The sequence below is a fragment of the Cryptomeria japonica genome, unplaced genomic scaffold, assembly GCF_030272615.1.
Source record: "Cryptomeria japonica unplaced genomic scaffold, Sugi_1.0 HiC_scaffold_28, whole genome shotgun sequence".
In the NCBI taxonomy this organism is placed as follows: domain Eukaryota; kingdom Viridiplantae; phylum Streptophyta; class Pinopsida; order Cupressales; family Cupressaceae; genus Cryptomeria; species Cryptomeria japonica.
The window spans coordinates 362,104-386,301 of record NW_026728850.1 but is presented as its reverse complement, the minus strand read 5'-3'; the positions used below and the strand labels follow the sequence as shown (position 1 = coordinate 386,301).

The following is a 24,198-nucleotide window of genomic DNA, read 5'->3' as shown; positions in this document are numbered from 1 at the left end:
TAAAGTCTTTTTGGCAGAAAATGCTAAGGGTTTTGATGGAATTCCTGACTGTTGATGGTAGATTTACTAAAGTCTACAATTATCATTTTGCATTTCTCAATCATTTCTGCCATGGGGTTAAGATTTCTTTGCCCTTTTATTTAGCATCATCCCTGAATGAGAGCTTGGCTGACCATGCCAAAAAGCCCAAATCTTACCCCATAGCCCATTAGAGGCTTATTTTTCTCATTTACGAACACCTAAAGAAAAAAGATAGTGTTAGAAAGGATGATAACCAGGTAACAAATGCGCATATTTTTGAGAGTTGTAATGACTCTGAGTCTGAAGATGATTTGTCGAATGCCCCTACCCATAAAAAAGGGAGAGTTGACATTGGTAATGTGGACACAGAGGTGAATGATGGTATGGAGGAACAGGAGAAGGAGGCTGAGATTGAAGTGGAGAGTGAGAAGGAAGAGTATGCTGGAGAAGAGGAGGAAAGGAAAAAAGATGCCAATATTGAAAACCCTGATTCTAACCCTATGGGTTCAGATAGCAGGAATTTTACCCAGAACTCCATGGAGGAATCCAACCCTAAATCCATGAGCTCTAAGCAGGAAAGGGATACGGCGAAAACTATCTTGAATGCCGCTCAAAATTACACGCTAGAGTCTTTCAATTTTCAGAAGTGGGTTATTGAAAATATTACCAGCATTCAGAGCAAACAGAGAGACCTGGAGAATAAGATTCACAATTTGATCAAGTATACTAATTCGGGGAAAAAGAGTGCGGAGGTGGAAACCAGTGAAGCAGAGGATGAAATTGAAATGGAGGACTGGTCGGAAAAAGATCTTATAAAAGGGGATTTGAAACATCTGGAGGATGTGATTAGAATTGTAAAAGAAAAGACTGAGGTGGATAATGAGATCATCATCAATCGAGTTGCTAAAACTGAGAAGGCATTGAAAAACTTCATGAACCACAGTCTTGAGGTCTTGAGAATCTCGTCTCAAAACATGAATGCCTTGGTGGATCACTTACAGAGGAAAAATAAGAATAAGGATTTGGTAATCATTGATGATATACCGACCTCCACCTCTACTCATCAAATCTCCAGGTGAAGGACCAGGCAGACAACCAGTGATATGGAGACAAAGATGAAAGGCATTCAGCTAAAATAGGAGAACAATGATGTAAGAGAAGCCGCTAAGACCATGATGTTGTTGGTTCAGAATGCAAAGAGTCTATTAAAGTTTTTATTTGATATGTAATGTTGGAGTTTGGATGCCAGTTTCTCGTTGGCTCTGTGTTGTCCTTTTATCCTAGCTGTTGGTTTTTTTTGCATCTTTTTTGTCTAGGTCTTGTCTTCTCTAGTTTCTTTCATGCTCATCCTTCATAATGTAAGTGGGTTTCGGGTCCCTTAAAACCTGATTTTCCTTAATCAAAAACAATTAACCATATAATCAATGCAAAGAAACCATACCACATAACACCATGATTTTGGCATGGAAAACCCAGAAAGGGAACAACCATGGTGGTAAACCTACCCACAGTTAGATGATACTTCTGCAAAAAGTATGTGTTACAAGAGGGGCCTGCACTTGCAGGAAGGCACACTGCCTAGAGCATACTTCTCATTACAAAAGAGTCTCACTGACTATAGAGAGGCTACAACCTTCTCAAGATAAATGGACAACAATCCATAGAGTGAACTGTTGGAAATAGCATCTACCATTCCTGATTACAGTCCCGGTTAAGCTCAATGTCGGAGGACTAAATCCTCTTTTGAATCCAATTCGATCACCAATGATCGATCAACTTTTTTGTCTGAATGATATTACAATATTCGCACATTACATTCCTTGATCATGACCTTTTCAATAACCATGATACTTTACAAAGAGTTTCTACCTCTTATTTATACAAACCTTAAGGCCTAAACCAATTAGGTCAGCCACCTAAAGATATTACAATAATATCATTACATAATTCCATTTACAATGATATGCCATGTCGGCTTAAGACCAAAACAATAATAACAAATCCATAAATCATCTCGAATCATCCTGGTAACATGTAGAGTACACGATAGCATGATACCGATCCATAACCTAGATAGGTACCAGACCTATTCTGGGTCCACCATGCCAAAGCAATATCTTCAAGCATTTGAAGCATGATCAAAGAACATCTTCAGCATCCTGAAGTCCATGAAGAAGTTGCACCTACACCAATTATGCATCATGTCACAATTCCTCAATGAAAGCTCTGTCGGTAAAGCCTTAAACTAGTGTTGGTAAGGGTTTACCAAAGTGTATGATAACATCCAATTACCAAGCCAATACCAACTGACCAAAACATGTTCATGGAGCATATAACTCATAAAATCCAATATACTTCACTGATCCAAACATGTCGGAAGTGTCAACAGATAATCTCTTCTTTCGGTAACACTAGATCTTCTATCGGTAACCAAAACTTGTCTGTCGGTAACCATCCATATCAGCTAGTGTTGACATCAATGACAAAATGTACATCAATGCAACACATAATCAATTCATCCATAATGCCAACAATCTCCCCCTTTTGGAATTAATGGCAACACTAGAGGTGAAAAACATCTAAGTACCAAGAGATTCCAAACAAGTCTCACCCTGTGGAAGACAACCAACGATCAATAGCTCTCCCCCAATGAATGATATCTTTGTAAGGTTCGGAATGATTTTTCACATTACTATCACTCCCCCTTTGATATCAATGCCAGAAATCTGACAAAAATATCAAAGCAATGATATAAACCTTTGAATCTCAAAGTTCACTACTCCCCCTGAGTACTAGCACCACTCATTAGTGCCAAAATGAATAATGTCTCTGATAATACATGTCTGACTGATGACAAACTTCATCAATCAAGTCTCTATTGGAGGGGCAGAAACCCCTAACCTGTATCTTAAATATTCAAATGATTCGTTAGACAACGGTTAAGTGAATATGTCTAGCCCCTAACCACTATGGAGAGCATGAAATTCTAGCCCATTTCAAAAAAAATTGCACCCAAAAAGGAGCAAAAATGTGCAAGTTATGGCCATTTGAAGTTGAACTGCAAAATCAAAAAACTCAATGAGAGGGGCCTGCAAAATTTTTTAAAAATGATGACGTGGCGCTGATGTCAGCAATTCACTGTGTTAAATTTGACGGCTGTATGACCGTCGCAAAAACTTTGCCTCCCCACTGACTGGGCGTCCGTACTATAAGGACTGTTGACTGTGCAGGCCGTACCGTACGGATTTGCTCACTGGGTGGTGTGGGTCAGCTCTACATGGCAGATGACGTGGTGGATGACTGTGCGTACGGGTTTTACCCGCAGGCCAGTGGCGGACGCGGGGCCGCCTGTTTTGGTGGTCGCCGACGGAGGGAGCGGCCGGAGTCGAGGGGCCGATGGAGTCTATGTCCCGGCCGGCGGGATGGGGCTGTGGTTGCCGAAGAGGAGAAGTGGTCCCGACGGCGGCGATGGGGATGGCGGGTATCGGCACAGGCGGTGGCTGGTACAGGCAGGGGCGGAGCGTGGCGAGGATGGGACGGTCAGTGCTGACAGCGATAGATGGGAGGATGAAAGCCGAGGTGGCCGATGAGAGGAAGGGGCCGCCACTGAGGACACCGAAGGTGGCGGCGGCACGGGCGATGTGGACCGGTGCTGCAGACCTGCAGGGTATGGCAGGTCACAGGGGGGGTCAAAATAGGCCGACTTTATAACCAAAATTCATGGAAACATCCTTCTAGACGCAATGGCAGGGTCGGATCTGGTCTAGGACGCCTCCAAAAGATGTTGCTCTTCAGATCTGCCTCTTGACATCGCAATAATGCCTCTTCAAGATGAATCAATGAAGCCCCAATGGCTCTGATACCATGTGAGATTTTGCCAAGATCAAGAGCTCAATGAAATGTTCAAAATAGAGACACAATATAGGACAAGAATAAACTATATTCTCATCAATAGAAAATGATCAATAATATCAATTTACATACAATGTAGATGAGCTTGCTTATATAGGCAAGGCTAGGGATATGTGAGCACACAAACATGACATGTGGCTCAATAAGAAACAAGGGTAGGTAGGAAATAGGTGTGGGTAGGTAGGAGAAATAATATAATAGTCCACATGAGGTGGATCACCCACTGAATGTGGAGTGTAACAACAAGATCAACACCATAAAAGGTGGAATTTCTTCTACACACACTATCCCAATGTGGCACAAACACCCAAGTGTCTCATACCCAAACTATTATGAAATGCATTTCCTAAGTAAACTTAAGTAAGTGTAACAATATCCAAGATGAATAATTATTTACACCAACACCTTATTCTTTTTTTTTCTTTTCCTTTTTTTTTTATGCCATATGGTTTCTTTATAATGGGCTCAATGTTGGACCTCCATCCCATTTTTTCCTTCAATCTCTCAAAGTATTCCAAATAGTAACATAATTTATCACAAGAAATCTCACAGAAAGCACACAATTTGGCTAAAAATTTTCTAAGAAGTCTACCAGAAATAGATTGTATGTTTTTTTATAATTAGAGACTCATAATTTGAATTACTATTGGACTTGGATTAATCTACTAATAATTTTTTAGTATTAACATTTCTTTAGTTGAAAATTAAATTTAAAATGTAATTAAAATACAAACATTACATTGAAAACTTTTCGCTTCACTTGTTGATCAACATTAGTCAATTTTTAGTCTCTAATTAAAATAGTTGATAAATTTTAACAAATGATGGGTATGTACTTGTTTCTAATTTGGTATTTACTGTTTTGGTCATCTACCATGTTGGGTGAATGCATTTTCCTAAATTGTGTCATATTAAAAAAACTCTAATTTACACCCATTAGGCATGACATGCAATGCGTTCGAAGCTTGATCTCTTTGCATTATATAATTTTTAAAAGCTAATCTTTGTTCATATTTTGATTGATGTTTTTTACTCTATTTTGATTAGTTGTTGTTAGTTAGAGTATTATAGTTGAAGGAATTCCTGAACTAAGTAGGAGAATACCACATAGTTTGTAAGCGATTTGTAATAGGAAACTAGTAATATTCATCACGTGATAACAATTGCAAGCTCAAGAAGATGAACAAGGCATTGACTTAAAACCACTAGTCATTTTATTGTTGGGGAGAAGGAGAATATAATTTTAAAATTTTACATGTTTTATCGTTCAGCTAGGTAATTGAAGATTTTTGAGAGAGATGAAATTGTTATTATTAGGTTTCTAATGTTTTCAAATTTTGATTTCCTAGAACTTTTGAATGTCGAAGAAGAAAGATTCATTAAATCTTGATTACTTTTCCCAAATGAAAATGTTTTGTTGCACACCTAAATTATTTTTTAAGTTAACTACAAAGGTGACTTGTTTTTCTATAGGTAAGATATGCTTATAACTTTAAGTGCTTAAAGGGAAGTACAAATTATATAATTTGAACTATGACTCTAAACTTTTATTTGAAATGGGGTGGGTTTTGTTGTTCACTAGTTTCAGCAAATAATTTTTTTCAATTCAGTTTATTCGGGGCTTTGGTTGATATGATAATTTCAATGTGTTGTGGTGTGTTTAATATGTTTAGTTAAGTGTTTAGAACATTATGTAGATAGTGAATTTGTTATTTAATAGGCAAGGAATTTTTGGAAGCTTGGTCCAAGGTTTATTAAGAAAGATTTTTTATTTTTTGATTATTTCTTCCTATTTCAATCTTTTTTATAATTTGTTTGTTCTAATGAATTTTAGTTATCGCTCATAGTTAAGTATAATTGTGATTTGTCTCATTATATAGCTAGGAAATGGCTCCAATGTTTTCATACTTAGGGAAGTAGGATATCTAATATTCAAGCTATAGCCCAATACATAGATTTGATCCTAGTGGAGATAAAGACTTGCATTGTAATTTCTTTTTTGTTGAATTCTGTGCAGGTAGGATGATATGATTTTTTTTTTCCATACTAGCTATGTGATGTCACTGAATCTTGATCCCTAGGCACTTAAAAATATTTTTCATACAAGATTTGTGACATTTCTATTTTTTCTTGCTTTGTTAATGATTTCTTGTTATGAAAATTTCAATCTTCTTGTGGAAATATTTATGAACTCTTTTAGTTTTGAGGCCAGATACCCATGTAGTATTATTACTGCTTAGTAATTGTTTAAGATGGTGATTTGCAATTTAATCTCATTTCTTGCTTCAATACTGTAAATAGCAAAATATGTAAGAAAAAACATAACGTGCTATAGAAAATTGACAATGTTTGTGGAAAAGTAAATTTATTACATTAGTTGAATTTATAACACATAAGGTATTAAATGTATTTCAATCGTGTTCTCTCAATACTAAGGCATGTTTAGTAAGAGAAACTTGTTGATATTTATATTATAGCATTCTTAGTCCCATTTTGATATGCTTACCATTTGTGAAGTGTAAATTTGATTTGATTTCTAAATTGTAATTATTTTGTGGAAAGCTAAAGTATTAGGTATCTATTCTCCAATAATCAATTTTATGTATTAAACTTTTTCAAATGGGGTTGCTTATTATTATGTCTTTTAAAACATGTACAGATTTTCAAACCAATTATTTTTGAAATTTTATCTCTAATGTACAATGATTAATGTATATATGATTGTGTATTTTAAAACATGTTTATTTTTTTAAACCAACTATATTTAAAAAAATCATTTTGTAGGTTTAATATTCAATACTTAACGTGGAGTTGTCTGTCAATCTTTCATTTATTTTACAAATGGGAAATATATATGATGTTTCTTAACTTGAATTTTTTTATATTGTTTGTTTATTCAAACTAAAGCACTTCCTTTTTATTTATTTAAATGACTCTCGATAGTAATTTGTATTTATTCCAATTTATTTATGTGTTTCTATTTGTAATATCTACTGCACCTTACATTATCCTAACTTCTAATAAATTTGTAAACTAATTCCTATTTCCAATATTTGATTTATTTAATTTGGACATTATTGTATTTCTTAAATACCTTTTGTTTACACTTAAATATGTGATTCGATTTAAATATTTTACTTCTAGATGTGACCATGTAGATTATTTATTCAATATTAAAATATGAAATTAATTATTTGATTCATTGTTAAAAGATTAAATTCATACTTACTATTTATAATTCATATTAGAAAACAAAAAAATGTTATGATAATTAGGACAAAGAATAATTAGTGCACAAAAATATTTGTCCTTATCAATAATCAAAGATTGTAAAAAATCTCAACAATTTTCTCCTCCATAATTAACATTTTTATTAGTTTTTTTAGGTCATTACAAATCCTCAACAACAAATTCAAATAATTGATTTCAAGTAGTGATTTAGAAGTCAATGCTTCATTACCATCGATTGGCACAAATGTGTTTGTGAAATGGAGTGGGTTTAATGAAATAGACATCCAAAATTTTGCACATTCTCTTTCGCTTAATTGTAGTCGGACTGTTGAACAAGTAGAAGTAACAAGATCTTGTACATGTGATATCAAAGAGTTTGAATTCAGGGAAATGGAATAAATTGTAATTAAGTTTCATGTAACATGCATGGAATTATTTGGATTTGGTAGTTTCCTACGGGAAATGTATTGTGATGATTATTATTGAGAGGGCAATGCTCCTATTATCCGTTGTGCATTTCAAAACCATATGAATCATACGTAGTATGGTATTATTGTAGTTCCCTATGTGGTTTACCAAGAACTGAACTTGTATGACCCCTTTCACATAAATAAATTGTTGGAAGTTGTTTAACTTATTTCATCAAAGTCTTACATTGTTTTCTCTTATGTTTCATGAAGAGATGTTATAAGTTAACTTTATATAACTTTTTTTTAGTCATAATACAAGTTTCTCAATCTATACTTTAAACCCTTTCACATTAAATTTCTCGCTTTAACCCTATGTTGTGTGCAATAGAATGAGACATTTCAGTTGTTTCTATAATATGGATGATTTAAATAACACACCCATTATTTATTCTAACTAAATTCAAACAAATATTGTAATTAATTTTTTCAATCATAATACAAGTTTAATGATCTATACTTTACACCCTTTCACTTTAAAGTTATCACTTTAATCTTATTTTGGTGTGTAGTAAAAATAAAAATTTGAGTTTCTTTTATAATATGGATGATTTGAATTATAAACCCATCATTTATTCTAATTCTCAAGCTTATTCAATAACTGAATGTCAATTATTGTGATTGAAGAGTTCATTTAATTTATGAAAAATGTTGAAGTTTCCTACCTTAATAGTTTAAAGCTACCTTTAACCAAGTCTCCTATTTTATTGTGATATTATTTTCACTATCTTTGGCACTTTTTCTTTAACCATGAGATCAACTTTATCTCAACCAAAAAATTCCAGCATATAATTCCAAAATAATTGTTGGGTACATGTATGTCTCTCTATATTTACATCATCTTTACCATTGCAACTTAAATTTTTCCAATTGCCTTAGATAATCATTAATTGTAAGAAAATATTTTATGTTACATATGCATTTAAGCATTCTTGTAAGTAATGAATTTTTTTCTAGATTACGCTTATGTCTATCATATTTATTAATATGGCTATAAATTTGTCATGATTACTCTATCCATTTTATAGAAAAATAAAGTTGTCCTGGTTACTTTTAGGGAAGGACGATATCAAGGATTTCTTTATCGCTACTTATGAAGTTGACCGTTGTAATTCAAAATTTGGGGCCAAAATGCTTGGACAGGTCCATTAGGTGCTATAGTCAAAGGAAAGGGGCTCTAGACACCCTTTTAGAAAAAAATGTAGGCTAGAAGAGAGGTCGTGAGAAGGGGATTCCACCTAGTTTTTGGAAAAGGTCCCTAAACTAAGCACAATCGGCTATTAACTAGATATAACCACCAAAGTGGGTCTAATGTGAGCGATAAAAAAGGTGTACAATCTACTACACTACACTATCAAGTGACTCATCCCCATCAATCAATTGAATAAATAAATTAAGAATTCAATATTTTATGAGTAATGTTTCACTTATTTGCCTTGACCTAATAAAACAAGAAAAAAAAAACTTGCTTGGATTACACAATGTGTAGGCCTGTGAAGTTCAATTGATGGAAGAAACACTAAATGATCTGCGTACAACTTATGAAAATTTGGTTTTCTAAATTACACTTTCCTATGAGAAAATCATGCTGATGAGTAGTATGGAAAAGGAAGTTCTCCTTACATTGAACTTGTGTTTAAGATTTACTTGAATAACATGTAACAAACTTATGCTTCAAAACTATGTATATAGTATATAATATTATAATAGTTTTAAGGTTTCCATTTAGCATGAATAGTTGTAGCTACAATTGTTTTTGATGAAGATAAACTGGTTTTATAGGGACCTGAAACCCAGAGTATTACAGACCAAGGCCAGCAGCCAATTAGACAGTAAAACTAAGACAAACAGGGGACAAACCCCACACAGATCGAAAGCCAAAAAACCAAAATAGCTGAACCAAAAAATAGGGAAAAGCAATCAACTAAGAGAGTGCATCAATTCAGTTTTTTTCTGAATAATCCTCTTATTAATTTTTTCCAAATCCTCCATGATGAATCTGGAGGTTCCGGAGTCCTGGCTTTGGCTCCTCGTTCTAGTGCAAGGACCTGAGAGAGTCTTCCCACCAACAACACTCTATCCACCCTCTAAGGCATTCTTTTTTCTACTTTTCCCCCAAGGGAGGGTCACTGGCGATGGTCCTGGTTCTATAATCAGTCATCATGAAATTAATTTTTTTCAAACCATCAGCACTATTGTTCATCACCTGACTACTGATTTCCACCAGATTGTTTAGGTTTTCCTTGATCTCACTCACATCCTCTTCTAGCTTCTCAAGTTTGCGCTCATGGTCAACCTTCATAGTTTCCACATCCTGATAAATTTTCCGGATCATACTCATGATCTTCTCAGTTTTACTGGGCCCACAGAATTTTGTGAAAGTCTCGACAATTCCTTTAATCCCATCTTTTAGGGATCCAATATCCTTATCCACCCACTTCCATTAGTTCTCCCGACTTCTGGTAGTCTCCAAAAGCAGATTTCCCAGCACCCTCTCCTCCTTTTTATCACTTTTATTTTCCTTATTCACAAACCCCTATTTTTCATCATCCACATTGATAGGGATGTCCAACCTAATCTCGTGGTCTAGGACCTTGGATTCACTATATTTGGTTAATATTGTTATCTTTTTGGTGGGTGGTTCCAGGTCTTGCATTTTCCTGCTACCAGATTTGAACTTACTTTCTGCTCCCCTTCTTTCTTTGGTCTATACTCAGGGTCCTTCGTATCCTTGATATCACGCCAATCCATGGCAGTACCACTATCATCCTCATCCATCTTCGTGTCAGAGACCAACTGCACATCAGGGTTAGAGGAGGAAATGTGGGTTCTATCCTTGGGGGAGGGTTTCACTTCATGATCTTGGGCGTATTCCATAATCAACAAGATAAGGCCTTCATGAATCACAGGGTTATCCTTGTTTTCAAAATGTTTAACTAAACTATTCTCCAAGGATGAAACCAAATAAAAAGGTATGGAAATAAATCTACGATGCCTAAAATGATTTAAGATATTAAAATGGTGTGATAAAATGCTAGCATATCTACCATCCAAGGTGATGTACCTCATGATGAATTATGTCATATTAGCCTAGAGGGAGATCATCTCTTTCCTATTATAGCCACCATCTGCCATTTTCGTAACCCTTTGTCTTTCCTTTTCCTTATCATAAAAGGATCAATAGCCTCCTCACCCAACTTCTTGTCTCTATAGAATTTTATGCCTTTCATATCCAGACCAGTAACAGTGGCAGCCAGGTTTTCATTGACTTGAAACTCCGCACCAAAGACAGACAGCACACCCTTCTTCCAACCTTTAACAAAGCTTTCTGTAACAATGGCAGAATGACCATGCAGTCTCTCCAAAAAGGGCACCATCCCACTATCAGAAATTTCCTCCCGAGCCTCCTTATTCTTCTGCCACTTATCATAGGTTGTGGGTTCAAATCTATTCTTTTCACCTCTCATTCTCTAGCTTGAGCAAATTAGACAACAAGGCTCCAAAAAAACTAGGAGGAAAACTGAAAGTTCTAAAACTTCTCAAAGTGGTAATAATTCGAACTACCACCCCAACGGTTCCCATTCCATCATAATCTTTCATTATTAACTTCATTGGAAAGGCCGAAGATCTTGACATCATTTCTTGCAAGGTCGCACAGAGTTTTCAGGAAATTTTCCTCTCCTCTCCACCATTTAACCACAACGTTACCCACCTCCAAGTTGGCCAAATGATCTGCAAGTTTTTTCCTTCTCGAAAAATGTGCGATATCTTGAAATACTGCAGGTCGGCTATCATTTCAAGGCAATCCTTGATTAAGTTTGAAATAGTCCACATAGGCACCGTACATCCCTTAATGCATTTGACAATGTTAAGCGAGTCACTTTCTAGCCAGACCCGTTTGAACCCCTCCTTGCTCGCCATGCGTAGTCCTATGTAGGAGGCATTGGCCTCCACAAAATCATTAGTTGTGGTGCCCAAAAGGGAGCACCACCGTAGAGACTAGAGAAGCCAAATGGTTCCTCGCCACTCCCCCATAGCCAGTCATCCCAGGATTTCCTTTGGCCACCCCGTCGATATTAATTTTGATCCACCCTAGAAGGGACGGATTCCAAGAAACATTCTCTTTGGTATGTTTAATTTTATAAATAGAGATCGATATATTCCAGCATATCTACCACCGCTTGATAGTATCCCATTACTCCTGGCTAGACTCAAGAGTCCAGGATCATTTTTCCCACTAGGATAGTAATTAAGAAAATTATCCTTAATAGCATTCCTTATTCTAATAGCCACCACAAGAGCAATGGACTCCATATCTTTGAAAACCTTATTATTTATTTCCTTCCACAAACCCCAAGCAATATGAGGTAGGGATAAGTTCCATAGAATACCAATCGCATGGTTGTCATAAGGGCACTTCCATTGGAACCAAAAGTTCTGAATAGAATCAGGGGGGGACCCAAATAATATTCCACGGGTTGAAAAAGAAGGCCTAGATGTCCCTAGCATAGGAGCAATGTAAGAGCAGATGATCAACATTTTTTGCTTCTTCTTTACATAAAAAACATCTATTACTAATGGGGATCCCACGTTTATAGAGATTATCAATGGTAGAGATCTTATTTTGCATGAATAACCAGAAGAATATATTAACTTTAGGAATTGAGAGTTTATTCCAAGCTCTAGCCCAAAAGGGGGGAGGAGAAAAAGACTTGGTGATGATTCAGAAAGCATCTGTCACCAAAAAATGCCCCGAGGTAGAACCATTCCATATAGCCACATCTTCCACCAGAGGATGGAATGATGATCAGGTTCAGCCAAGAGTACAAAGCAGCCAAAGAAGCATCCAAGGTTCTAAGGTCCACCCAAACTCCATTACTCATATAATCTGCAACCCAAGTTGCAATGAGATTAATGCATTTCTCTTTGAATTATGAAGCCCACACTGAATTAGACAAAGGCCCCTCTCCTGTCCACCAATCATCCCAAAACCTTATATTTCTACCATTTTCTAGAACCCATCGGCTTCCGTGAGAAATAATGAAAGAGGATCTGAAGAAATTATTCCAAATATGAGAGACAGAAGTCGGGAGGGAATAATTTTCCAACATTCTTTGGAAATCATGAATTTGGTATTAGTCCTTGAAAATATCGATCAATTCATTGTTCTCCTTTAAACATCTCCATAGCTACTTAGCCATTAAAGCTCTATTAAAGTCTCTTAGATGTCTGATATCCAGGCCTCCTCTATTTCTAGGCAAACAAACCTGATCCCAGGTGAACAAATGAAGCCTACTCTTGGATTTAGAACCTCACCAAAGCAATTTCTTTTGTATACTTTCATTCTATCAGCAAATTTGGCCAGGATTTTAAATAGACTCATAGCATACACGGGAAGGTTCTGAAGAAAAGCCTTAATTAATTGAAGTTTACCCGCTTGGCTTAACAAAGCTCCTTTCCAACCAGCCAGCTTCATTTGAAATCTATCAATCAGACTAGACCAGAAGGAGTCCGAGGTAGGTCCCACACACAAGGGCAGACCCAAATATGAATAAGGGAGAACACCCATTTTGCAGCCCAAAATATTGGCAATCTTCATTTTTCTATTCTCAGAAGTATTCATGAAGAAAATGGAGCTTTTAGACAGACTGACTTTTTTCCCCGATCCTTTCTCATAAGTATCTAGGATAGCTTTAATAGTATTTGCTTCTTTAATCAAACTTTCCCCCATCAGTAGTGTATCATCAACAAATTGATGGTGGGAGCAAATAGTAGCTTGGGAAGAAGGTTGTAAACCCCTCAAATTGCTCTTCCTAACATCTCTCTGGATAGTTTTTTCAAAAGCTTCACTCATCAGAATAAAGAGAAACGGGGAGAGAGGATCCCCTTGTCTAATACCCCATGACGCCAAAAACAAACAGACATCGAACCATTGACCAAAACCTAAAATTTGGGAGTGGTAACACACTGATTGACAAGCTAGATGAAATGGTTACCAAAACCAAAGGATTGAAGCACTTTAAACAAAAAAATCCAATTGACCTGATCATAAGATTTGAGAAGATCCAACTTCAACAAGAAGCCCGATTTCTTAAAGAATGGATATTCTCATGGACAACAATAATAGAATCCAAAATCTGTCTACCAGGTACGAAACCATTCTGATGCTTCGAAATCAAAGAATGCAGCAAATTTTTAAGCCTAAACACAATGATCTTGGTAAAGATTTTATAGATCGAGTTACATAAACTAATGGGTCTAAAGTCCTGAAAGGAATAGGCATCAGGTTTCTTAGGGATCAGGACAAAAAAAGGTAGCATTTAGTTCCTTAAGAAGAGATCAGGAACCAAAGAACTCTCTAGCAGCATCCACAACATTCGAACCAATAATCTGCCAAAAAGTTTGAAAAACATAGGGAAACCGTCAGGGCCAAGAACTTTATTACCTTCACAGGAAAAGTCTGCAGCTCTAACCTCATCATGAGATGGGATTATGGTTAGCTCCTTATTCATGTCTTGGGAAACAGTACATCTAAACTTCGACAGGATCTCATCTTGAGCATTAACATCCTGACAGCCATCATCCGAAAGAAGAGTGGAAAAATATATAATGGCTTCCTAGTTTAACTCCTCATGCTTATCAATCCAGCCATGATCCACTAAAATTTTATTGATTTTGTTTGAGGCCCTATGTTTGAGGATAGTCATATGAAAAAACTTCATGTTTTTGTGACCAGATTTGAGCCATAAATCTTTGGACCTTTGATTCCAGAATTCCTCCTCCTTAGAGATGATATCATGAATCTTGGTAAGTAACTCAACTTCTTTATCCATAACCATAGGATCATACCCCACATCTTGAATCTGAGACTGTACATCATCCAAATCTTTCTTAAGGTTTTCTTTTATCTAAAAAATATTGCTGAAGGAAACTTTATTCCAAAGTTGGATATTGGAAATAATATTGGCTAGTTTATTAGCCACTCTAAACATTGCAGTTCCCTGAATGTCAACATTCCACCATTTAGAAATATTGTCATAAATATCCAGAGCTAAAAGCCACATCTTCTCAAACCTTAAGGGGAAGGCCTTCCTCCCAGTTAAAGGGGATATAATCAGAAAAATCGGGAAATGATTAGACCCAATTCTGGACAACACATTTAATCTACAAGAAGCATTATGAATCCACTCAGGAGAAATAATACCTCTGTCCAGTCTGACTTGGATGAGGCCCCCCCCACTTCTTCTGTTGGAACAAGTGAATTTAGCTCCAAGGAGATTAATGTCTAACAAACACAGAGAGTTAATCATATCCACCAAGTCCTCCCTACTTTCTTCCAAAACAAGCATCCCATCAGCCTTTTCCATACTAGATAATGGGGTATTAAAATCCCCCAATAGAATCCATTTCCCATTTGGGAAAGCCATTCTAGCATTAATAATACAGGACCCGAGCATTTTTATAGCGTTTTTCCCATTTGGACCATAGATATTAGAAATGATCCAAGATGATCCATCAGATAGACTAGTAAATCTAGTGGCAATGTGATTAGGAGAAGTAAAGACAACCTTACCCAAAAGCCATCTAGGATTGCACAAAGTGGCAGTACCACCATAAGCCCCATTAGCATTAGCACAACTAGTTCCACAATCTCTAAAAATAACCAATTTGATCTTTTCCACTCTACAACCAGGCATTTTGGTTTCTTGAACAAGAATATATCTAGCTTGTGATCTCTAACTAGGTTGGATAGAAGATCATGTTTGTGGGAATGATTCAATCCCCTAATATTCCATGAAATGACTTTCATTTGACTAGATGGGGGGAACCAATCCCCATGTCTTGTAGTGTTATTTGGACTCCATAAACAATGGAATACTGACTATTGTTGTCTCTACTAATCGCATTGGGAGGCCTCCCCACTACCCTCAAATCAGATCCACAATCCACCTTTTGTTTGTTTCTAGTCTTAACACCACTAGAAACCAGTGTTAATAAATGACCATTTGGGGAGTTCCTTTTTTTGTGCTTAGTTTTTACCTCAATAAACAGATTTGGATTATCATCATCCTGGGTCACATCGTCAGTAATGTTTGAATCCAATAAATTCCCAACATCAACAACAAGGTGGATGCAAGGATCCTTAACCCTATGAACCTCCGTCATAGACTTATCCCCATTAGAAATCTCCTCGGGCTTCAAACTTCCCCCTGCATCCCCCCCCCCTCATTCAAGGGATCTAGGTTTGAAGGATTTGGATCTGGACCAACCTGAACACATGGGATATTATTCATTCCATCCATACATGGAGTGGGATCTAAGGACGGAGACTCCACCAAATCCACCCCCTTTGTCTCATTTTTCTTCTTCCAACTCCTCTTAGGCATAGGCTTAGAAGGGCATTCCCTGGCCCAATGACCAACTTTTTTACAATGGAAACAAGTAAAGGGAATAGATTCATACTCGACTTTCTAAACCCATTTGCCCAGCTTAGAGAAGGGGCCAATCTCCTTTGGCAAATTAGCAGATTGTTTAACATTCACACAGATTCTAGCATACACTAGACGCGTCTTCGCAGAGGTCACTGGGTCAACTGAAAGGAGCTCACCAAAGCATCCAACAATCCCAGCAAAGATTTCTTCACCCTAGAACTCCATAGGAAAATTTGGTAGCCGCACCCAAATAGGGGCCTCATTACATTCCCATTCCTTTGGGTTAAAGCCTAGTTCCCATTTCTTGAGAGCCAACGATGATTTGCCTAACATCCAGGGACCACCCGCTAAGAAAGATCGAAGGTCCTCCTCACAGGCAAAGGAGAAGGAGAAAAAACCATTAGACATGGAAACCACATCAATTTGACCCTTTCCCTTCCATTTACGAGACACCGAATCCCTAACAGCTTCAATATTAGGTCGAGGGCCAATAAACTTGCCAACCAGGATAGGGGTCAGATTAGCCATATTCTTTTCCACGATACAATCTGGAATAGAAATTGAACAAGAGCCAAACTTCAGGTCCACTTTATGGGGAAGAGGCGCAATAGCCTTGCATTTGAGGTTTGACCCAAATAAAGTAGACCATTTTCTGTTGCAGTCTAGAGATCCCGGTTTCCTAAGATTCTCCACAAACTTTCTGGGACCCTCCCCACCACAAGGTAAAACAGTAAAGTCAGTTTTTTCTTTTGTTGGTACCGGCAAGGTGTCCCCATCCCAAAACCCGTTGAGACTGCCATCAGAAGCTTTAGGTTTTGTTTCTCCCATGGATTACATCACGTGGGAGCCTCCGAAACCTTCATCACCCAATCTTCCCGCTCCTGCTCCTGCTCCATTCGAATTCAAACCAGTCACTCCAGTTGTTCCCGCCATTCCCACCTCTCTAGCTGCTTACATTAATAAAATATAATAACTTTATTTTTTATATTTCAAGTTTTTGGTCTTTTCTTGAGTTGCTTCCTATTTTAAATTTCTATTACTGTTCTCCAACAATTAGTGATAGATGTATTTACAAGTGATCATACCTACTAGCAATAATTAATTAATTGCAAATTACGTCCCACATTTCATTTGAATTACTTACAATTGTTGGCACATAATAAAAGTTCTAACTAATATTTTTACTACACCAATAATAGGAGCTAAATTTTAAAAAAAATTATGGATTTGCTCCTCCTTATCTCAGTCGGTGGTTTCCAAGAACACTCTCCCTCTTCACCAGGGTTTAATTCTAAGACTTTATAAGTTTCATTTGGCTTCAACCTTACCTAGTGGGGCCCGTATGACCTCCTCTGGTCCTCTGTCTTCAAGTAGCTTCTTTATAGTGGTTATGTAAGAGGTCCAGGCCTATCTTGCTTTAATCAATCATAACTAAACCAATAATAGGAACTATATGTTTATATCAATAATTATTACCATTTTACATAAATTCATTATAATTTTTTAGCTTAGTAATAACTAAAAAATCTTTAATTCACTCATTCTAATCCACATTTATATTTATGTTTGTAAAAATAAATGTTATTTTTAGATTATTGGCATTTTACAAGTCGTATAGAATATTGCTCATATTTTGTATCCCTTTTTACTCACCACCATTCATTCTTTCTAATTATGTAGAGTGTAAACTTCCATAAGACATTATCTTGTTGTAAAACATCAAAACAAGAAAATTGACATGTATTATTCAAAAAATATGTTTAACCTATCTAAATGTATTACACTTCAAAAAATTAATTCATCTTGGAAACAACTATGTTGTATCTTCAACATTAATTATACATGGTTAAATAGGTATTATTGTTTCAACTTCATTTGCAATGTCTGCTTCATAAGGTAAAGTTTTATAGTTTACATTCATTGCGTAATAGTTTTCATATGTATTTCAATTTTTATAGGAATAATTTACTATCCCGCGGAAATGAATTATTTGATTGAAAATGCAATCAAGATGATCGGTGATGGAAACCTAAAGTTGCAACCACATTTGCAAGTATTAAGTATGGCAAGTTTGGGGATGACCATCGATCAACAAATTGATTTTAAAACAGACCTCTCTATTGGATTTCACAAGCAAAAGGATACACTTAGAAAAAAAATACAATGATTCCATAAAGTCAATACAAATCCCTAAGGGATCTACACTTCTACCCATCAAATATAGTTGCCATATTATTCGCAATTCAAGGTGAGCCACAATGTTTGATTGATTTTCTAACAATTGTCGATCAATTTTGTGTAAATTAGCAAATTCTTGGACCCACTATGTAAAACTTGTTGCAATTTTAGCCCTCCAAACTAGTTTATATACACAAGGACATGAGATTTTAAGCTCACAAAGATTTTAAAAATTATAAAGAAAGTGACAAATGATACAAGGTTAACACTTGACTTGAATTAGTTAGATATTTTTTCACATTTTTTTAGAAAATCCTAATCTAGAGTTGGGTTAACGAATAATAGATGTGTAGGAAGATATAAAACTGAATTAATGGAGTTCTCTTATAAATATCTCAAATACTTCATCAATAAATGTAAACACAGATATCCAAACATAGACATGTTTTTTAAAACATAAAACACCACAATCAAAATATGTGATTTCAACATATAAAATCACAAAATTTGACATCAACCTAGATAAAATGGAGCGAAAAGGATCTTTTTTATATCATGTGTCATGTGAGATGTGTCTATCTTAAAACCACGCATGATCTGAGTCCATCCTTAATTACTTTCCACACCTTGACATAAACAACATTTCTGTCGGTTTATTTATAGCTTGTTCTTACCCAAGTTACAAATGCCCCTTTGAAAAATGTTCACTTTTACATTCAAGAAAATTAGGAAATCCCTGTCAAACTTTTTGATACCAGTTTTATACCTAAACAAGATCTTAACACACAAATTTATGATCTTTCCTTTTAAATATTAAAATGTTAGAAAATGCGCAGTTTGCATTGATACAAAGAAATAGCGGTCATGGGTTTTGCTAATTTGAAAGTTAGGAACCCCTGGCCAGACAATCTGAGTGTGGCGATGGAAATTCACGAGATACATGATGTGAAGGCGGCTGAAAAAATATATTGCAATCTGTGTGGGGGAGCTTGACACCTTCTGATTATAGTCTTTGAATAAATACTGTAGTATTAATCTAGTGTCTGAACGTTAGGTTTGAAAACAACAACGCGGGAAGAACAAGGGAAGTCAAAGCCTTATATGCCCAATTCTCGTCAACAAGAAGAAGTTCAGGTTGGAAGATTGAAATTCTACTTTGTCTGCTATTGTAGTGCGTGATTGTCTGCTATTGTAGTGCGTGATTTTCTATTTATAAGGTGCTCGTCTTAAACCTTGTATTCATCCTCGAACGCTTTGTCTGGCCGATCATTGTTTGACATCCCAGAAATCAGACACAATTATTTGATTGATTCCTTAATTTCTATCAGTCAATCAATGGCCGTATTTCCATTGCCCCAGCTTGAAGATAATGCTGTATTATTACCCAGTTCCCAAACTAACTCAACGCAGCCTCAGCTATGTGACGTATGGAGAGATATACAAGGTGCCCATAATTGGAATGGTTTGCTTGATCCCATGGTGCCCAATTTGAAAGCTGAAGCTCTCAGATATGGGAATTTGGCACAGCTTTGTTACGACGCATTTGATGGCAAAAGCTACTCCAAAAACTACGGCACATGTTATCACAGTAAAAGAGATCTGTTCAATAAGATGGGCATGTCTGAAAGTGGCTACCAAGTCACTAAATATGTTTACGCCAATACTAATCTGTTAAATCAAGTTTTTGGTGAGAAACCAAAAGACCAAGGTGTTTGGTTGGGTTTTATTGCAGTTTGCACGGATCCAAATGAGATAAGAAGGCTTGGACGACGAGACATAGTGATTGCATGGAGAGGAACTCAGACTGCTGAAGAATGGATAGAAGACCTGAGAGATATTCTTGTACCTACAAGATTATCCTATAGATGCAAGAGGACAGGCAAAAACCAAGAGCATCATTTCGCGGATGGAGTACTAATTGAGAGAGGATTCCTGAGCTGCTATACTTCAACTGTCCGTCACCGTCAAGGCGCTGCAGGAGCCACTGTGAACATCAGCACCAGAGATTTGGTAGTCTCAGAGATAGAACGATTGATTCAAGTTTATGAAAAAGAGATGGACAATTTAAGCATAACATTTACGGGACACAGCTTAGGAGCTGCTCTTGCAACCTTGAGCGCTTATGATATCAAACAAATGCTTTGCACCAAGCATAATTTTCATCAAATTCCCGTCACCGTCTTCGCTTTTGCCTCTCCCCGGGTGGGAAATCTTGCGTTTGCTAAACGGGTGGAGGAGATTGGAGTGAAAGTGCTGAGGTTTGTGAACAAGCGTGACGTGGTTCCCAAAGTGCCCGGAGTTTGTATGAACGAGAACGTGGGATGCCTCAGCAAATTGCTGCATTGGCTTCCGTGGACATACTTTCATGTTGGCTTCGAGCTTCCTTTACACAACAATTCTCCATTCATTCAGCACACCCATAATCTTGCCTACTTTCATAATTTAGAGCTTTACTTGCATTTACTGGACGGGTATGTTGGAAGTAAGCAGCCGTTTTCTTGGAGTGGAAGAGATCATGCTCTGGTTAATAAGAGCTGTGATTTATTGCGCGAGAAATATGAAATTCCTCCAAAATGGTGGCAGGAACAGAACAAGGGCCTCGTTAAAGGTCCAGATGGCAAATGGACGCAGCCATCAGAAGAGGAATAATTCATGTCTCACTCAACTCCAGATGACATCAACGTCCAACGTTCTGCGCCGCAATGTCACCACAACTGTGTTGGTTATTGAATTATTCTTTTTATCTGGATGTATATATTTAACATGTTGTCACATTCATTATTGAATTAATTTAACTTCAAAGCTTAACCTTTAGCGTGAAATGAAATCAACTATGCAGGAGTTCATAGCTGTGGATGATACAAATTAGCTTTTGATTGTCATAGAAAACAATCACGTGTCATCAGTAATCTGATAGATAATAAAAGTACGCGTAAATCAGTATTGATTTTAATTATGAACATTGCTATTAAACAAGAGATAATACGCCTCAGCTCTGTTGTAGCCCAAAATACCTTCATACAAAATTTGTAAAAATAGTCAACAAGGGTAAGTTCTCAAATCTTTCTCTAATCCTCAGAATTAGTGACAATATGAATGTTCTAGTGCTATCTAAATCTACCGAGAACTTTAGTTGAGGATTGCATGTATGCATGCCATACTATCTATAATTATGAGATTACCAAATATTTGGTTTCTAGGTATATAGCTCTACACTAGCACATTTTATTGTCGCTCAATTGCACCCATACTTTAAGATTATACAAGTATACATCCAACACATTATAATTCTAAAACAATGATTGTCTAGGGATGTGACAATTATTGTGGAGGCTACTATGGTAATGCCGCAACTTCCCCATGATGGGGAGGCATTGCATTTAATTTATGAGAGCTTGAAGAAGACATAAGGGACTACAAAGAATCAAGTTAGCTTTCTTGATAAGGAACTAAATTGTGATGGTGAAAATATTGAGCTTCCTTCTTTACCAATCAATCTTATCAACTATCAACAAAATATAAAGGATGCATTTTTTATTCTTGATTTCATTTTTTGATTAAATCGTGAATGACAAGTGTATGATTTTAAGTTAGGAGCTTTACATGAGCTCAATACCAAATCCTTGAAATCAATTATGTATAATCCAAGGAAACTATAATACAATATCAAATAGCCAATTTTATTGGACAATAATTTCTTAAGTACTCTTTCTTTCTTATATATTTAATCATTTATTAAAATGCCACTTTTTGCCTAGTATTTTTGCAATCAGCCTACATACGAAATTTCATGGACTTGCTAAAGATGACCATAGATTCGGTTTGGACACATGCAATCTCCAAAATCTACTAATACTTTTTAGTTTTTTGGACTCGTTCCTTAGACAACAACATACAATGATAATATTGCACAATTATGAGTAACCCTTTCGGCTTACCAAATTTCTCATAGATAGATTGTTATCCATAGAATTTTTTCAATAACTTAGCAATATTACTCAATATGTATGGAGTTTTTAAAAAGGAAACGTTCTTTATTTTAGATCCACTTCTATTTGGATGGGAGTACAATAAAAAAAATGGGAAGCAAATCTTGAACCTCCTAAGATTCAAGTTAACGTAATTCAACCTAGAGATCATAGAGGACTTTTGGAAATAGGACCCTAAAAGTTTCAATTCTAGTAGGATAAAAAATTTAAGAACGAATCAGATTTTTATACATAAAAGTTAGCCTAAAATAGAAATAAGCTAGTGTTTGAGTAGCAAACTGTAGGATGTATATAAATAAAACAATGATCTATTCACTATCCTCCTCCCCTTTAAATATTACATACTATAATGTCTATTTTTTGTGCAAAATGAGTATCAAGCTCCACTTGAAGGAAGAACCATAAAAGTAAAGGTTGGACTAAGAAATAAATCATTTACCTTATTGGAAGTACAATTAAAAAATACACAAGATGTATATGAGTATTTTAAAACGTCGCTATTTATAAAACTTATGGGATAGTATCAAACTATCAGAATGCCTCATGGAATTTAGATTTCACCTTTGAAGGACTCATAGAGCGATTCGAACAAATTTGTGAGACACGAGAGCTACTATCCAACAACAACTCAAACTGCGCAAAATTTAGACGAGAACAACGCTCATGAGTAGCGGATTGCACCTAGTATTCAAAAACATTCCTGAAACTAAGCACAATCATACATGAACTGAACATAACGTCCAAAGTGGGTCCAAAGTGAGTGTGAAATTGTATTTGTAAGCAATCGACTACACTACACTATCAAGTGATCCATGCCCATCAATCAATTGGAATTAACTTCCTAGAAGTTGCATTCAAGATTTATGAGTAATATTTCACTTAGCTTTCCTGACCTAATAGATCAAGCAAAAACACCTTGTTTAGATGTACACAATGTCTAGGCCTATGACGTTCAATTAAAAAAACCAACATTAAATGAGTTCCATGCAAATTATGTTTCAAAACTATATATAAAATATGCAATATTCTAATAGCATTAAATCCTCTATTAACAATGAGTATTTGTAGCTACAATTGCTAGATTACATAGATAAATTATTATTGCATATATATTAATTTTTTATAAAAATATCCAAATACACTATAATATACACACTAAAAAACACTAATAGAGTAGAAATATTCCTTGCAGCCATATGATGGCATCTCATACCCTATCATATTCTAGACACAGAGACTTACATATGAAGAGAAATAAAACTGCATAAAAAGATTCAATAACTATGTATACCTAGCTCGTGGTAAACCTGTCCACAATCTTCACATTAGCCAAATAGAATTCCTTAACAGCCATATTCTATGATTACATCCTATGGCACTAAAATATGGAGCCTCGTAGCACCCAAAAACTAATTTAAAAAACACCCAAAAAATAGAGTCATTCAGATGGCAATATAAAAGCATGTAAATGCACTAATCTTCCATTGAGATTGAAGGATAATTGCTTCCCTTTGCCTGACTATAACCTCTCCTACACCTAAACCAAGAGTTCATCCTCAATTTCCTCCTTATGAGATAGGATATCAGTAGAAAATATAGTTAGGCAGTCTTATTCTAGACTTGCTTGTAATCCATTAGAGTGACACCTTTCTTTCTAACAAACATACTGAATGATACAACATGAACTAGGAAATATGATGTTTTTTTACTAAATGATACAATATGTTACAAATATGGAGACAAACATATCAAAATAAAGTACTCATGAAATAAGTTCACTAACAACATATATGTTGCTTTCTAATCAACAAAATATCACCAAATACCTCAATATGAAAACTCTTCTATAAAATGCATGCAAAATATTTGTCTTAATGACAATTCTCTAAAATTGGGGAAAATTATAAAAAAAGAGTTGCTACATCTGAGGTGGTGTCTTACATAGGTATTAGAGCTAGCGGTCTTGCC

At 35.9% G+C, this 24,198-nt stretch overlaps 1 protein-coding gene across 1 annotated transcript; it reads left to right on the top strand.

Moving 5' to 3' along the window:
- The first annotated feature begins 19,576 nt into the window (after nucleotides 1-19,576).
- LOC131861595 (phospholipase A1-Igamma1, chloroplastic-like) lies at nucleotides 19,577-20,890 on the top strand. The gene has a single exon (XM_059214945.1). The coding sequence runs from the start codon at nucleotides 19,577-19,579 to the stop codon at nucleotides 20,888-20,890; it is 1,314 nt and encodes a 437-aa protein (XP_059070928.1).
- The last annotated feature ends 3,308 nt before the right edge of the window (nucleotides 20,891-24,198 follow it).